This window comes from Trichosurus vulpecula, chromosome 3 (genome assembly GCF_011100635.1).
Source record: "Trichosurus vulpecula isolate mTriVul1 chromosome 3, mTriVul1.pri, whole genome shotgun sequence".
Lineage (NCBI taxonomy): Eukaryota > Metazoa > Chordata > Mammalia > Diprotodontia > Phalangeridae > Trichosurus > Trichosurus vulpecula.
In genome coordinates, this window is record NC_050575.1 from 194502902 (window position 1) to 194520793 (window position 17892).

Here is a 17892-nt window from a genome sequence, read left to right on the forward strand (position 1 = left end):
GGCTGTCCCCCATACCTGAAATCTATTTCCTTCTCACTTTCACCCTATAAAACTTCTTTCCTTCAAGACACAGTTCAAGCACTGCCTTCTACCCAAAGCCTTTTCTGAATCCTCTCCAACTGTTAATACCCTCCTTCCATAAATATATTGGATTTAACTGTCTAGTACATTTGGTATTTATTCTGGATAAACTTACATATGTGTGTGTTGTCTACCTCAAGAATGTAGACTTTATTCATTTATTGTCTGTTTCCACAGAACCTAGCACACTCCCTGGCATACAGTAAGTACTTAAATGTTGATTGATTGATTGATTGATTGGCTGACTGAAAAGATCCTGGGACTTATTCAGTCCAGTCCTTCCTTTTAACATAGGAGGTGACGGAACCAATAAGAGGGGAAAAACTTCAACAAAAAATTTACTAAATAGTAGGTTTCCTATCTAAGGTTTATATTTCCCAGCATCTAGAAACATGCTTTGTATGGAAAATCAACTTAAATATATGTTGGATAGATGAACAAATGAATATTTTATTTATCCTGATTTTCAAATGTAAAGGATTGACTTTATTTCTCACGCAAGACTAACAGCAACAATTAGTGATGAATCACTAATGCCCCCACTATGCTTTAAAATAACCCTTTCTATCTCTGGGAAAATTAAGTTGTTGGAAATAATTTTGGAATCATCTTTGATTCTTTGTTGTCCCTCATCCTTGTATCCAATCACTTGTTATATCTAGCTACTTCTCCGCTACATCACCTTTCTCATTTTTTTTCTCCTTATCTCTATTCCAAAACCACTATAATAGTCCAGATCCTCACTGCCTTTTGCTTGGACTATTGCAGCAAACACCTAATTGGACCTCCAACTTTGAGATTTTCTTATCCATCTTCAAAACAGCTCCCCAAGTGATGTCCCCAGAGCACAAGTCTGACCACGTCACTCTTTTGCTCAAGAAACATGGGTGGTTCTGTATTGCCCCTAGGACAAAACACAAACTACTCAGACAAGCAATTAAAGTCCTTCATGATCTGGCTCCAACCCACCTTTCCATGGTTAGTTCACATTAGTCCCTACCCTAAGGGGCATCTAGATGGCACAGTGGATAGAGCTGTATGCCTGGAGTTTGCAAGACCTGAGCTCAAATCCAGTCTCAGACTAACTGTGTGACCCTGGGCAAGTCACTCAACCTCTGCTTGACTCAGTTTCTTCCACTCTGAAATAGGGATAATAGCAGTACCTACCTTGCAAGGTTACTGTGAAAATCTAATAAGATATTTCTTAAGTGCTTAACACAGTGCTTGTACATAGTAGGTGCTAGGTAAATCCTTACTCCCTCTTATCTTCCCTCCCCCTGCCTTAAATATATAAACATTCCAGCCAATCTACCTCACTTGCTATTTCCTGATGGTTACATTCTCTTATCTACTCTCTCATCAGTTTCTTCCCTTAGGATCCTCAGTTTCCTTCAAGGATCAGCTCATATGCTACTTCCTATAGGAAGTCTTTTCTGATATCCCTAATTATTTGTATGTTGTCTCTCCTCAATGACATCCATATACAAATGCATATGCACACACATACATCCATATATACCTGCATATATACACATATGTGTGTATTTATATTTGTCATTTATATATGTGTATATATTATGTGTGTGTGTGTGTGTGTGTGTGTGTGTGGCCACATTGTTTGAATGACAAACATAAGCTTGCCTTGCAATACTATTTTATAGAGAACTCACACAAGGAAGGCCTTTACATGGTGGTAAGAAATGAGACAAGGACACTCTCAAGGTCTCTCTGAAGAACCCCGGGATTAATTGTGTGACATGGGAGACATTGGCACAGGACCAACCAGCATGGCATGCCCGCATCAGAGAAGGTGCTGTGCTCTATGAGCAAAGCAGAATTGCAGCAGCTCGAAAGAAATGTGAAATGCACAAATTTAGAGAGTCATACCCAAATGTTCACATGGACTATTTGTGCCCGATCTGTAGTAGAGCATCCCGAGCTCATATTGGTCTGATCAACCACAGTTGGACACATTACAACTTGACTCTATAACTTGACTCTAACTTAGTGATGTCTTTTTGGTCCTCTTGAAGAACAAAGAACAACTAACCATAATGTCCACACACACACACACTTATATGTATATTGTATATATATAGACAGAGGGCACACGGTGAGTTGTATATGAAGGGATGATATCTAAAAAAACAACAAATTCAAACTCATTCATTCCCTCCAAGCCTGTATAATTCTTATCTGTATTATCTGGAGGTAGAGCATGCAGGAGTTGACATAATGTTAGACTTGAAGAGAGGAAACAGTATCGTTCAATGGAAAGACCCACTCTGGAATCAGAGGATTTAGAATGAAATCTTGTACCTAATGCCTATTATTTATACGTTGTTATTGCTGTGGTTGTTGTCCTTGCTGTTGCTGTTGTTAATAGGCAGCTAGGTGGTACCATTTCATAAATATTGTCTGGGAGATGATAGAATGGCTTGCAGTTGACTTTGATTTGAGTGAGGGAGGGCTGTTTAAGGTCACCAGCCTCACTTTCTCCTCCAGAGCCATCTGGGTCCAGTGGCCAAATATTCATCAGGATGACTGGAGATGGCCCAGAATGGCTCTGGAGGAGAAAATGAGGCTGGTGACTTTGCACAGCCCTTCCTCACTCAAATCAAAGTCAACTGCAAGTCATTCCATCATCTCCCTGATGTCATGGTCCTCTTCGCGAATGAAGGACAAACACAATAACAACAACAATATTATCTAATTTTACTCTTGGGATAACCCTGGGAGTAGGCACTGTAATTTTTGCGAATTTGTAGATGGGGAAAGTGAGGCAAATAGAAGTAACTTGGTCAGGGTCACAAAGCTAGTGAGTACCTGAGGCAAGATTTGAACTTGAGTCTAACTCCAGGTCCAACACTTTAGCTATGGTCACCAAGACTTTTGGGATACTCTGTGTATATACAAACACATATATCTATTAGATATAATGCAAAGTTATCCCTTGTTGCTTCCAAGGTTGGGTCACCTTAGCATAGATTTCTTCTCTGTTTATCTGGTTTGCTTCTATTTTTCCTAACTTCATCTTCTTAAGTATCATTTCAACTTTCAATGTGTTAATAAAATGTGGACTAGTGTTAGGGTTTAAATGTGGTGAGTCCTCCTTCTTTGATAATGAAAAGAGATTATAAACCTGTTAAACCTGAGGGGGGAGGAGGTGTCTACCCCAAGCACGTGAAGACTTTCTCTGGTAGAATGGGTGAATGGGAACAATTTGTTCCAATGGCCATGAAGGCAGTTGAAGCAGGTGTTGTAGAGTGTTTAGAGCTTTATCAGGCATTGAAGACACCAAGGTCATCCACTGCATCCTGGGTCATCACTAGTCATCTTGACTTTTGTCTTGCCACTGGACTTCAATGACCCTGGAAAGAGAGTGAGGCTGACAACTTTGCTCAACACTGCCTCACTTAAATCCAATTCATGTGCAACTCAAGACATCAACTATAATTTCATTGTTCCTCTTTGAAAACAAAGGATGAACAATAATTACCCTGAGAAATTGATTCTCTATTCCAATCATTCACTGTCTTCCTGATAGTTTCATCCATGAACACTCTTGGAATGATGTGGCTGAGTTGGGTTTCATGTCAAACCTTCCATAGGTTTGCATTTGCTTTCCACTGTTTTTCATTGTTTTAGGAGGTGATACTGCTTGTAATCTTCGGTCTTTCTGCTTTATTGAGTATACAAGCTTGTATTTTAATTTGGCATTGCCCTTGACTGCTGTGCCTCTTCATTTAACAAAAAGATCAAGTGTTTGCTAGCTCAGGTGGTTTCTAGACCATAATGGCTTCTTCATTGTAGCAGCTATTTATATCAGTTAAGCTTTTGTAGGAAATACTGATGATCAAAGTCAACACATTTGCCTTTTTTCCCCACTTTCCACATTTTAGCATTGAGTACATTTTGAATACATCAGGTTGAAGCTGTTGCAATTGTTCTCAGTATATTTTCTCATCTTTATCCTGTGTTCTAATTTGCCTTAGGTTTTGACATTTGCTCACAATTCTAACCTTTGCTCTATTTAATGATCTGCCTCTGTAGATAGCAGATCCCCACATAAATACTAAATCAAAAATAAGTCATTTACTATTTCTTAAAATATAGCAACTTTCTCTTTTTTCTTCATTCGTTCCTCTCACCCTTCCTCCCTTCTTATTTTAGGGATTTTTGCAGGGGAGAGAAATATATTGTTTACTCCTCACCACTTCAGGCAGCAAGGTGGAACAATGGATAGAGCCCTGAGCTTGGCACCAGGAAACCAGAGTTCAAATTTGGCTTTACTCTTACCGCTTGTGTGATCCTGGCAAAGTCACTTAACCTGCCTGCCTCAGTTTCCCAAACTATAACACGGGGGTAATAATAGCATCTATTTCATGTGTTGCCATGAAGATCAAATGAGATATTTGTAAAGCACCTGATACCTGGCACATAGTAGGCACTTAATAAATGCTTGTTCCCCTTCCCTTCCTCCACACCATGTCCTCTTAGGAAAGAAAGTATTCATGATACAAAGATGTGAGACACTGTGTACACTGCAGGCTTTTAGCTTCTATTGATCCTTGTACCTGAGCCATATTTTGGAAGATGCTGTTCACAACCCTCCTTTGTAGCACCTAATTCACTGAATGTAATTACAGGAGATCAATCACTTCTATACTTAGCTAGTTTGGACAGCATATTCAGCCTGCCTCCAGGGACATAACTCAAAGCCTATCCAACATGATGGAAACTGCCAGATCTCATGGTTTGCCATTGTCTTCAAGAGTCAAGAACTAAGGATCATGCCCATGCCACAATGAGGCACTATAGGAAAATTCTGTGGAGGTTTACTCCATTACTAACCAGTCTCCTAGTAGGAAAGTAATTTTCATGTTGACTCTATTGTAATGGGCCATAGAAAATAAAATGTTGGATTTGGAATTAAGGTGGCCTGGATTCAAATCCTGTCTCTCACAATTACTATGTGACCATAGGAAAGTAACACATTATATGAGCCTCAGTTTCTTTAGCTCTAAAATGGGGCTGGGGTGGAGAATGATAGTGCTCATGGTACTTTGCTCACAGGGTTGTAGTAAGGCTCAAATGAAGCAGGCAGAGCACTTTTCATATTTCCAAGTGCTGTATAACTGGCAGCTATTATTGCTATTGTCACCATGTAACCCCGAAAGAAACAGCAGTTGCATCTCTAGTAAATGTGCCCACAGCTGCTAGGGAAGGTTTTATAGGGTACTGCTGGTTTTTAATAATTGCATAAAGTGACTATTAAAACCTAACGCTGCACATTAAGACTGTTATTATGTCACCATAAAATACTGAAGATGAAGTACTCCAAAAATGCCATTCACTTATCACTGCCAGGGCATACAGTCCAGAAATTCCAGGGAGAATCCACAGCATTTCTATTTGCCCCTATCACATCACATGACATCACATCCCAGGGAAACCTTCAAAGTAAAAGTCCAGATAAATCTGTTTGGTTCACCATGGCTTCATATCTGGGACATTTGCCATCCATACCTAAGTCAGGTTTTGAGAGGGAGCATGCTCTGATGGAGAAATTGCTGGATTTTGAGTCAGAGGACCTGGGTTTGAAGCCTGCCTCTGATACTTAGCAGCCCTGCAACCCCAGGCAAGACATTTAACCCTTCTGGAACTCAATTTCTCTGTAAAATGAGAGTCTTAGACTACATTACATGTAGAACTCCCCCCAGCTCTCAATCCTGTAACTTTAATTTTCATCTTAGTTTGACATCTGGCTTTGTCTGAGGTGTTCACTTTTGTTTGTTCTATTAATACACATACAGACATGAGGGCACACATATGTACGCACACATGTACACACACATTTTTTTCATTATATAATTTCTCTTAGATTTAACTTGGTGCTGAAAATAGTGAAGTCCAACACAAAAAAGGAATGTTCATCTTCACATGTCTTTTCCCTATCCTATAATGTCTTCATTCCAATGTGTCTCTGTAAATATCCTATTAATTTTTCAAGGCTCTATCAAACTTCCTTTATTATGTCAGCCAGAAATAAGCTCTCCCTCCACTTTTTTAAAGTATAACACTTATTGTCTGAAACAAAGGAAATTATTATATTATATTGTATTACATTATATCATATTATATCATGTCATATTACATTACGTATATTATACATATAAATAAATGTATTCTACCTATTTGCTTATATGCCATATTTTCTCCACTAGACTCTAAGGTTCTTGAAAGAAGGCAACTTTTCTTATGGGCCTTTGCACCTAGCACGGTGTCTTGAACACAATAGATTTCAAAAAATGTTAATTAATTGATATTCCAGCAAATTAGATGGGTTTCATTTAGGCAATAGCCTATAATTGCATAAAATAAAAAATATAGACATATCATTTAAGTAGTAATCTCATTAATGAGAGCCAGAAAATAATTTCTGCTATATTGAGATAGTATTCTCTGGAGGGGGAGCAGTGGGGCATGTTAAAAATGCAGAAGCATTTTGTGTTAGGGACTAAAATCCTAACATACCAACAAGTTGCTACTATCATATGAGCAATTATTACTACCACCACCACTGATACTACCTACTATTACAATTGCAATGACACCAATTTATTTAACCTTAAAATTGACCTAATGAATCTAAAACCTCAAACTGACTACACTTTTATCCTTAAATACTCTGTTGATTTATTTTCATGATTCTCTTGTCCTGAACAGCACTATTTTTAAAAATTAGGGTGAAATATTTTTTAAGCATTTGACAAAAACTTCGCAATACCTCTTGAATTCTCTCATCCCAGTTGGAGACCAAATTGTGCATATTCATTGAAGAAAGGGACCATTTCTTATTTATATCTTTCCAAACACAGTAGATATTCATAAGTATAAGGTGAATGACTGAGTCACCATAGTGAATGTAGGGTTATGAATCTGTAACCAGTTTCAGTATTATTTTTTTATCTCAACAAATGGAAGATAATATAAGAGAAGTCTCAAGGTAGACAGAGATTTTATAAAACTAAGTGGTCCTAAGCAAGCCAGAAATGTTATGAGTTCCATTTTGAGGAGGGCTCACTTTGGGCTGCATCTGCCTTAAAGGCTTCATGAAGGAGGTGCAATTTGTTTTTGGAGAAAGTGCTCTGACATAATGCTGTGTCCTAGGGTTCTCTGGCTGACAGCCAACTGCAAATGCTGTCTCTAGGCTACCACTTGAAGGAAAGACTGAAGTGACGTATGCATTCCAGGAATGATTGGCCCCTTACAAACAGCCACTCCTCATTCCAAAATTAGACATCAGTCACTGATACTAACACAGGGGATGCCTCAAAGGTGGCAAAAATAGCCCTGCTGCTGAGGGAATAACCCTAGTAATATATACAGCAATGTCACTCTGCCCTCTCAGTAGATCTGGGGTTGGAAAAGCCCTTAGCCATCATACAGGCTGGCCTCCTCATCTTACAGCTAAGGAAACTAAGAGCCAGGGAAGTGAAATGACTTGTCTAATGGCAAGGCGTTACTAATAGAGCTGGGTTGTGAACTCAGGTCCCCTGACTCCAAATTCAGGTGTTTATTTTCCACTACACCACACTGTCTCCTTCATCTGGGAAGTATTTATCAAATAAAATGAGACAACCAAACTTTTCAATCCTGCATTTCATCTGGCCTCAAATCCACACTACCCCCAAAGTCTTTAATCACCTTCCTTGGAAGAGTCATAAACTGTATAGAAAACTAGGAATGATGGGGGAGGACTGCAGAACAAACGATGTTAATGTTGAAATGAATTTTAGATCATCTAATCCAATCTTAGGGGAACAGAAGGCTCAGAGAATGATTTAAATAATTTACCCAAGATCTTATGACTAACAATTACACATTGGAACTAGAACCCAGAACTTCTGAGGGACTCTCAAGCCAGTATTCTTTCCACAATACTACATTCTTCTACAGAAGAAAAATAAATATTTAACACATGGTAGCAAAACTACTTTTAGAAACATATTTCTAATAACAGCCATCATATTCAGCTACAAGGTTTGTTTAAAATTGCTCAAAAATGTTCTGATACAAATGTTTGAAAACACTAGGAATAGTCAAAACTGTGGACAGAGAAAGGAATTTAATCCCCTAAACATATCAGAAACCATGAAGTATAAAAACATGTGAAAAGGTAAGCAAACATAATGAAAAGTTTATATTGTGATTCAGACAAGGGATCAACAGGCTACCTATCACACAATGAGACCTGTTCTTTCCCCACTGGCCTTCAGAAGAATGTGTAGGAGCTTCACCATATTAGCAGCAGAAATGTTTCTGACTAGCTCAATTGGTGGAAGCCTGTTAGTAATGAGGTCAAGGCTGTGGGCTCAAGGACCAAATGAGCAAACTTCATTCTGTTCCCCAACCTACAACCCCAGCCCTCTCAACAGTGCAGACTGCTGGCCACAAGGGCAGCTAGGTGAGAAAATTCAGGTGAATGACTGCAAATCCATCCCCATTATGGGAAAGAAATTCTAAAGGAATGTAACCTTTAGACAGTGGGTCAGCAGTATATTCTCTATGTACAAAAGAATAAAAAGAATAGCAGATTTTTTCCCCTCAGATAGAATTTCCAACGTGAATTTCTAGCTTCTCACTCTGCTTTTTGTGACTTCAAAATTCACATGTACTTTTGAAACTTTGTGTCTTTGGTTGAAACTGGGTAAGAAACTCAAAAAATTGCTCTTAGTTTATAAACTTGAGGAGAAGAATTTAACCACACCTTCAAGGAAGAAGCAAATGTTTCCTCAATTGACATGTCTGGTCCCCTAATCGTAGAGCAAAACCAGACCAAGCTACATTATTGTGTAATTATATTTCTAAAGAGAAAATGTGAAGACTTCTCATATGCTTGATTAATTATAAGATAAAGTAATAAGGAAATTTTAAATGAAAAACACGTACCCACAAGCAAGGGCAATCCCTCACAAAGCTAGTGAAGCCAGTCGATGACTTACACACAAGGTAATTGAAGTAAGTAATCCTGAGTCAACTATTCTAGACTGAACTGAATCTAATAATGATCAGAATCCTAGCTGGCATTCATAAAGCACTTTACAATTAGAAATAACTTTACATTCATTATTTCATTGGGTCTGGTGTGTTAGATAATGCAAGTATTACAAAAGGAGAACTGTGATTTCATCGGTATAGAGAACTCCGAATTGAGTAAAATTTCCTCTACCTATGTAGGTTGGTGCCTTCCCTAGAATGTAGGGCTGTAGAGAGTTGTCTAGAAAACTGAAAGGTTAAACGATTTTCCCAGGGTGTCAGAGGCAGGCTAGAATTTGAACCCCAGTCCTCTAGCATTCAAGGCTTGCTCTCCATCCATTTAAAAGAACTGTTATGTGTGCATGCCAATAACTATGATGCAAGCTATAATGTGACAATTATATAGGCTAGATCTAAACTTATTGGTGTGAAAGATACAAACAGGGCAGCTAGATGGCACAGTGGATAGAGCACTGGGTCTAATGGCAGTAAGACTGATCTTCCTGAGCTTCAATCTGGCCTCAGACACTAACTGTGTGATCCTAATCAAGTCACTTAACTCTGTTTGCCTCAGTTTTTTCATCTGTAGAATGAGCTGGAGAAAGAAATGTCAAACCATTCCAGTATCTTTGCCAAAAAAATCCCAAATGGGGTCACAAAGAGTTGGACACAACTGAAAACAACTGGACAAAAACATACAAAAAAGAGGACATCACTTATAACTGAAGGGAAGAAAGGAAAGTTGTAGGAAGAAGGGTGTAACTGAGGGTCTTCAAGGAAGGGAAAAATTTCAAAAGGTAGATATGAGAAGGGCAGCATGAGCAAAGATTCACACAGTTTGATTTGGTTAAATCAGAGTGTATGCTAAGGGATAAGTATGGGATAAGGTAGATTGCATCCATACTGTGGAAGGCCTTAAATGCCAAGCTAATGAGTTTGAAATGTATTCAGCAGGCAAAAGAGAGACACTGAAGGGTTTTATTTTGAGCACTGCATTGCTAAGGTGGTACATGCACACTCTGTATAAGGCACTGGAAGCAAGGAGATAAAATATGATATTTTCCCTATCTCTAATGGACTTCCACTCTAGTGTTAGAACTTTGTGTTAGAACTTAATAACGAGTTATTAGGTATAGAAGCAAATTATTGCCCCAGATAAATGCAGACTGAAAGTTCAACAAGAAACTCCATGGTTGACGTTGATTGGTGCAGCATGTTGGATGACAAAAAGAATTGTGAAACATACCATTGAATTTTTCACGCTCTGAAGCAGACGCTCATGCTGCTCTGCTATAGCCAGGGCAGCAGAGTGGACTTTCTGATAGATGGCTTCTCCATCTCTTGTTTGAAAGATAAAAAGTCCTTCTCCAGTATCACACATCCTGAAAAACAAAACATACAAATTGCCTAAGATTCAAGTTACTAGGACAATGAACCAAGAGGGTCTTTGATACAATTCAAAGTTAATCAACATAAATTTTATCATGTGTAAAGAACTTGTTAGGCACTGAGGTAGAAATTTAAATAAGACACCCATACCTGCCTTCATGGAGCTTACAGTCCAGCAGGGGCAGCTAGTGGAGCAGTGGGTCAAATATTGGGTCTGAAGTGAGGAAGACCTGAGTTCAAACTTAAATCAGACAGGGCCAAAAATAGCAGCGTGGACAGTTAGCTATTTCTCATTAGAATAAACAGTGAGGCCCATGTTGCTTGGTTCCCTTGTCAGAGACTTGTCAGAACAGGCAGGTAAAAACATATTCTCACGGGAGGAATTCACAGGAGACATTTTTCATGAGTAAATATGCATCTAGCTTTATATGACCCCCAAGGTCCCATCAAAATGAAGGCTTCATGTTTCTATGATTCTATTTAGGCAATTATCAAACTACTTCCATTATCTACATCCAGTGCTAAATGCCACTGTCATGATATGAGGAGCATCTCCTGACACTGCACATGTAGGCAGCTAAACAAGTGGTTATCTAGAGGAATTGATGAGTTTTCTGAATTAGTTTGTGGACCATGTCAATACTTCAGTGAATCCAGAATGTGGGTACTTGCTCCATTAATGAAGATCTCAACCTAGTCACACATCATCACTTCAACTGATTTGTGTCCATATTTTCCTAGGCAATAGATTTTCCATAATGTATCAATGTGCTAGAGACTTTCTTTTCTTCCCCCATTTTGTAGATCCCTGTACAACATTTCTTCAAGGAACCATATGCTCCTTTGGCATCCAGTGTTAAGCATGAATAGAAATATCACCTCCATACAGGACCATTAAAAGACAAATGCAAATTTTCTTGGAGAGAATGGTGCATAATTATAAGGAAATTAATTAGGTCCATTCCGATTACATTTTATGTAATCATAAAAGAAGTAGATGATTGATGATTCAATTTCCTTGCTGGCTCAATAACTTACACTTATTTAGCATTTTGCTTTACAAAGCTCTTTACACAAAGTATCTGATCTGATCATCGAAACCCTTTCAGGGAGGTGAGGCAAGGATTATTATTTACATTTCACCAAAAAGGCAACTGAGACACAAAGGAGTTAGGTGACTTGTCCAAGGTCAAACAGCCACTAAGAGAGCTAGGCCACAATCTCAATTCTTTCAGTTCTTATATCCAGTGTCTTCTTGACTACATCATGCTGCCTAATAATATAACACTCTGGCTAGAATAATAATAACAACAACAAACTATATATATAAAACTCTAAGGTTTTCAAGATTATTTTACAAATATTACTTCATTTAAACCTCACAATAATCCTGGAAGGTGGTTGATAGTATTATCCTATTTTACAGATATGGAAACTAAGGTGGATAAATTAAGTGACTTAAGGGTCAGACATCTAGTAAATATTTGAGACTGAATTTGAACCCAGGTCCCCGACTCTATCTACTGTGCCATCTAGCTACCTCTTAGCTCTAGGAACATATCATTCAGCAGATAACCCCAGTTGCCCAATATCACAATAATGTGTAGATAAATGAAGAGACAAAACAATTTGTCAACCTAGGAAACTGAGAGCACAAATTATGCTTAATGTTTTAATTCTAGAAAACAGTTGGCCACACATTTATTCACATTTACAAGATAGCTAGCTGTTGTTCATCCCTTTACTTTATTTAGCTGGACAACATGAATAGGGTCATTGTTTTATTTGTTTGTTAAGTGAACTCCACTTGCTTACAATAACAGAAGAATGCTTCATTGGAAAACACAAAAGGCTGTCATCTGCTGTTTTTTTCTAGTCCCTCAAAGATTATTCTGGCTTCTTCCTACATTTATGATCTTCTTACTCCTTAGTCCCAAATATACACTCTGCAATCTAGTGACACTGGCCTTCTTGCTGTTCTTCACACAAGACATTCCATCTTCCTACTCAATTCATTTTTACTGGCTGTCCTCTATGCCTGAAATTTTCTCCCTCATCACCTCCACCTCCAGGCTTCCTTCAAATTTGAGCTAAAATTCCACCTTCTGTAGGAAGCTTTTCCTGGTCTTCCTTAATTCTAGTGCCTTTCCAAAGAGATTATCTCCAATTTATTCTACATATATCTTGCTTTACATAATTATTTACAACATAATTATGTTATCTACCCCATTAGATTGTGAGGCCTCTGAGGGCAGATGCTGTTTTTGTTTTCTTTACAACCCAAGTACTTAGACAGAGACTGATAGGCATAGGATAAACGTTTGTTGACTTAAATGTTTTCTGATATGGTTTGTCTTTGAACAAGTTTGTTTTTCTTAAATGCATTAATAAATGCAATCATGGAAACTTAATAAAATTTTGAATTAAATCAATGGGCAAAGGTGGGAGGAGAGTAAAACAGTGGATTCACCTGTAGGCAAGTTGTTTGCCTTCTCTGAGCCTCAATTCCTTCATCTAAAAATGAAGGGCCTGGGCTAGATGATTTCTCAAATGCCTTTCTAGTCAAAGAATTCTGTTCTTTTACTACTCTAAATCCTACAGATGGTCTAATGGATTTTCATACTCTACCCTGTAATGTTCATTTCTCATTTTGGGAGAGATTATAAGGCAAAACTATGGGGTTACTAATGTGTCTCCCACCTATAGGCTCATGCTCTAAGAGGCATTCCATATGTATTCCCTTTTAATTTTTTTCCTTTCTTTCCCTTCACATAGTGCTTTCCTCTTGTAAGTTTCCCAGGATTCAAATGGAATCCCTCTTCCCCCAAACTCTCTTCTTGTAAAGTCCTACTTAACACAAACATGTAAAAAGAAAACCAGATAAGATAAGGTAATGATTCTGAGACAATCCTCTCATGGCTTAACCTGCATGCCACCAGTCCATGCAAATGTTTGTAACAAACAGGGGCTCTGTCATTGCAGCAACATTTACATTGTGAATCCTTTAAATACTGCAATTTCCAAGAGACAGTGCAATTTACACAAAGGTACATCAATTGCCCACCCCCAAACAGCAGGTTATGTGTTTTGGCAGATTTGCACACATCTTAAGAACCACATAATTATCATGGGAAATCAGTTTGAACGCTCACAGATGGGCCTCTCCATTTTTCAAAGCATCATGTTTGAACACCTCATTTTGGTAGAGAGTTGACCCTAAGTTCTTGAAGTCTGTGCCAGCAAAGGGTAAGTCCTTGACTACCTTATCAAGGTTTTTAATATGAACTCAGTGACAAACCGTGTTTGTCATCTGATGTGAGCAGTTTTGTTTCCACAGAGTTAAAAGTATCCCTCTCCCCTTCCTCCCCCAGCTTTAGCAGAATTTAAGTCAGGTGACTGGTTAGAACCAGTTCATTCTAATCAGAGCTGTGATCTAACAGAGACCAGGCTTCTGGTTGGGTGAAAGGTTAGAGGCTTGTACATATACTTAAATGAGCTGCATGACATGGGCAGTCAGGGGGTTGCATCTGGCCAATGAAGAGTCTGGCGGGAGATTCGAATTGGGAATCAATAAAAGGACTGGGGTCCATCTGTGTCCTGGTACTCCCCTTACTCTGTTCAGGGGATGTACCCATGTATTCAGACTGAATAAATATAAAATGTAATTAAAGCATCCCTGGCTTCCCAACGAGTATTGTTTATTCCTAGACAACGTGAGTATACATCTGAGGATCAGCATAGCTACCTGCAGGAGACTCATCGACTTATTTGTTTACAATGTTGTCAATCCTTAGCAACTGCCTTTTGCTTTCCCAGAGATAGAAGAGGAAAAGAAATAGAGGGTCCTAAGAATAGATAGCCTAAGTGCTATACTAGTAGCACAAGTCATCCAGTACTTTGGGTGGGTCTTCTATGGAGGACTTCTGAAATGGTTATCACAAATGATGATTAGATACTACTGAGGTATAATCTGTACCACTTGAGAGAGTACTCTGGCCAATATGATCATAGATCTAAGTACAATGGTAGCACAATTTTTTTTAATTAGGAGTGATCTCAGTAACCAACCCATATCCAAAAGAAATCCCTGCTATAATATACCAAACATATAGTTATCCAGCTCTGCTTGGAATCTGCCACACCGCAAGGCAGCTCATTCTACTTCGGGACACCTTTAATTGTTAGGAACTTTTTGTTTTTTTTGTTTTGTATTTTGTCTTCCTAATAGCAATACTAAGTTACCTTGGCCTCTTTGCAACTTCTATTAAAAGATTAAAGGATCCTGGCTGTACTCTCTGGGGCCAAACAGAACAAGTTTAATCCCTCTTCAAATGACAGTCCTTCCAATATTTGAAGATAGCCACCATGTTACCCCTAAGTCTTCTTTTGTCTAGGCTAAACGTTCCCAGTTTCTTTGATCAATCCTCATGTGACACTGACTAAGCCCCTTTGTCATTCTAGTTTCCCTCCTTTGTATAAATGCTCTCCAGTTTATTTGTATCCTTAAACTGCAGTACCCAGAACTAAAAACATAATATTCTTTATATAGTAGGACTAGGACACAAAACAGAGGGACCATCACCACCTTAGTCCTTATTCCTATATTAAGGTCTCCCTTAATGTAGTTCAAGATCACATTTTTTAACTGATTCATAAGCTGCCATTGCATTTGATATATCAGACTCCTAAGGTTCTTTTCTCATTTCTTTTAATACAACCTAAATGTTCCTTGAGAAAGTTTTTCCACCTTCCCCCCCCCAAAAAAAAACTTCTTTGCCACCATGTAATCTATATTACACCAAGAAAAGACTTAAATGATAAAGTAAAGTTTTTTTTTTGTTTTTTTGGTTTATTTTTGTTTTAGAGCAAAGCAGGTTATGTAAGTGATAGAAGAAAAGTAAAAAATTGGGGACATCTAGTCAGGGACATAAATGAATAATAAAATTGGAGGATAATTGTGAACGTAGTAATAACCTTTGACTCTCCCCTAGCACCAAGCATAATACTTAGCATATACATAGCATTTGTTATTTTTTTAATGTTGGCTGTAGGATACTACTTTGTCCCAAACTCACAAAAAACAAAAACACCTTTCTTTTCAAACGAAAGCTACTTCAGCAGCAATTAAGCTTATTAAATGGAATGCTCTCAGCATTGATGATTTCTTTTTCAAGAATGTTTCCATTTATATGTTCCCTAAAACACCTTTTTCAGCCAATCTTCTTGCATCCCATTTAATGACTGCTGTTTTTCATATGTGTGTATTTTATTCCCTTCCTCAGAATCCTGACCTATCTGATCATTTCATTTAAAAAACATCAAGAACTGTGTGTGTGAGGGTGTGGGGGAGGGAGAGGAGGAGTGTTTCCCTGGCAGGGAAAGAAGGTGCATTCATGTGAATTAATTATTCTACAGAGTCTGCCAAATGCCACCTGAGGTCCTCTCTCTCAGCTTGGAGAGAAAAATCCCTCTTCCTCCTTCCTCCCTCCTCCACCCACTACAGAGAAAGAAATTTAAATCCACTAGCAACTAGGAAGATTTGGACAAGAAGACATGCTAGCTAACCCAGCAGTCAGCCATCAAATTTACAAGAAAGTTTGAACTGGACACAAGCCCCTACCCTTTGTGAAACAATAATCTTCCCTATTATACAATCTTGTCTGATGATGATAAACCATTCCACAAGGGCTATGGCTGCTGTTATAGTTATTTTTCAGGCAGCTCTTTCCATATCAAATGATGACAAGGCCCTGGGTCACAGTGTACTTTCTGATACGGATATTTAGACAAGATAATTTTGCTTCTCTGGCTTTTTGGGAATTAACAACAGAAGAAAGCAAACAAAAATTGCTTAAAAACATAAATAATAAAACACAAATCACAGTATCTTCCCCTGCCCTTTCCTGTCTCTAAAGGCTAAATAGTTTTTGGAAAATTAATTACACTTTTCAACTTCAGAAGCAATGGGCAGCAATTAATTGGGTAATTGCAATTTTACATGAGAAAAGAGCTATTTTTACCTTCCATGCCCTGAATTAATCTTCAGGGAAGAAAGAGAGAAAAGTTCAAAATTAATATGAAAACCTAGAGGGGTAGTTTCAACTCCTTCATGTGTGCCCTAATCCATACAGAAGGAGTATCTCCATCACCTTGGCCTAAATAAAAGTTTACTCCTAGGTTATATGTTAATCTTGGGGCTAATTTTCACTCTATCAGCCAAAGTCTTTTCAGTGTAGAATGTTCAAACTGAAAGGATCCTTTGTAATCTTTAAATCTAGATATTTAATTTTATAATATGTTATTTCAGACCCAAAGAATTGGTGTGACTTGCCCAAGGTCACACGATTACCTGATGACAGAGCCGGGACTCAAATCCAAGCTCCCTAAAGCTTGGCTCAATATTCTTTCCATTAACCCATAATAATTTGCTTTGTTTTCTCCATCAGAAATTAATAAACAATGACTCTAAGTGACAATATGTGTAGGATACAAAACCACAGGCACAAAAACAACAACAACAAAAAGGATTCACCACTAGACAGATCTTATGACTGATATCCAAGACAGGAAATCACAACACTCCCCATGACAGGCATCTGCATGCACTCAATCAAAAATATGGCAGCAGAGAAATGCTCAGTGAAAGAAAGTCACGGGGAATTATGTATAGAAACAGAAGGATAATTACAACTCAGATACAGATCATCAGCACCAAAATATACAGAAAGCTTATGCTCCTGATCCTGGACTTATTGATCAATCCATATTTTGCAAGGAAATGATAGAAAATAGGCAATAGAGCGCTCCAGGTTGTGAAATTCAGCACCCACCAAATAACTGCAAAGATATGATCAAGTGACCAGAAGACTCAAAGTTTGTCATCAGTTAAACAGGAATAATAGTTTCACTCCAAAATTGAGGTTCAGAAAGACAGCAGCATAGTATTGGGCTAGTCGCTTAATGTCTTTGGGCCTTGATTTCTTCCACATTCAAACAGCCATTTAATGACAGAGAGAAAATCCAAACCCAAGGTTTCTGCCTACAAGTTCAGGGATTTTTTTTGCTTATTCGTTTAGTTGCCACTTCTATATTGCCTCATCTGTTGACATGAATGTATGCTTGTGAAGGAATGGGAATAATAATAATAAGCATCAAGTCAAATTCCAGATCCAAGAATTTTTTTTCAGTTTTTGTTTTTTTTTTTTTTTTTTTTTTTGCAGGGTAATTGGGGTTAAGTGACTTGCCCAAGGTCACACAGCTAGTAAATGTGTCAAGCACTTGAGGCCGAATTTGAACTCGGTCCTCCTGACTCCAGGGCCGGTGCTCTACTCTCTGCACCCCCTAGCCTCCCCCAGGTCCAAAAATTTTTAAACTGCTCTA

The 17892-nt window shown here is 38.2% G+C and overlaps 1 protein-coding gene across 1 annotated transcript in view; it reads right to left on the reverse strand.

Moving 5' to 3' along the window:
- DOK5 (docking protein 5) overlaps positions 1-17892 on the reverse strand; it is a 156886-nt gene that overhangs the window by 27545 nt on the left and 111449 nt on the right. Inside the window, exon 6 of the mRNA XM_036751079.1 lies at positions 10370-10505. Coding sequence (XP_036606974.1) covers positions 10370-10505 — 136 coding nt within the window. The remainder of the gene's footprint in view (positions 1-10369; positions 10506-17892) is intronic.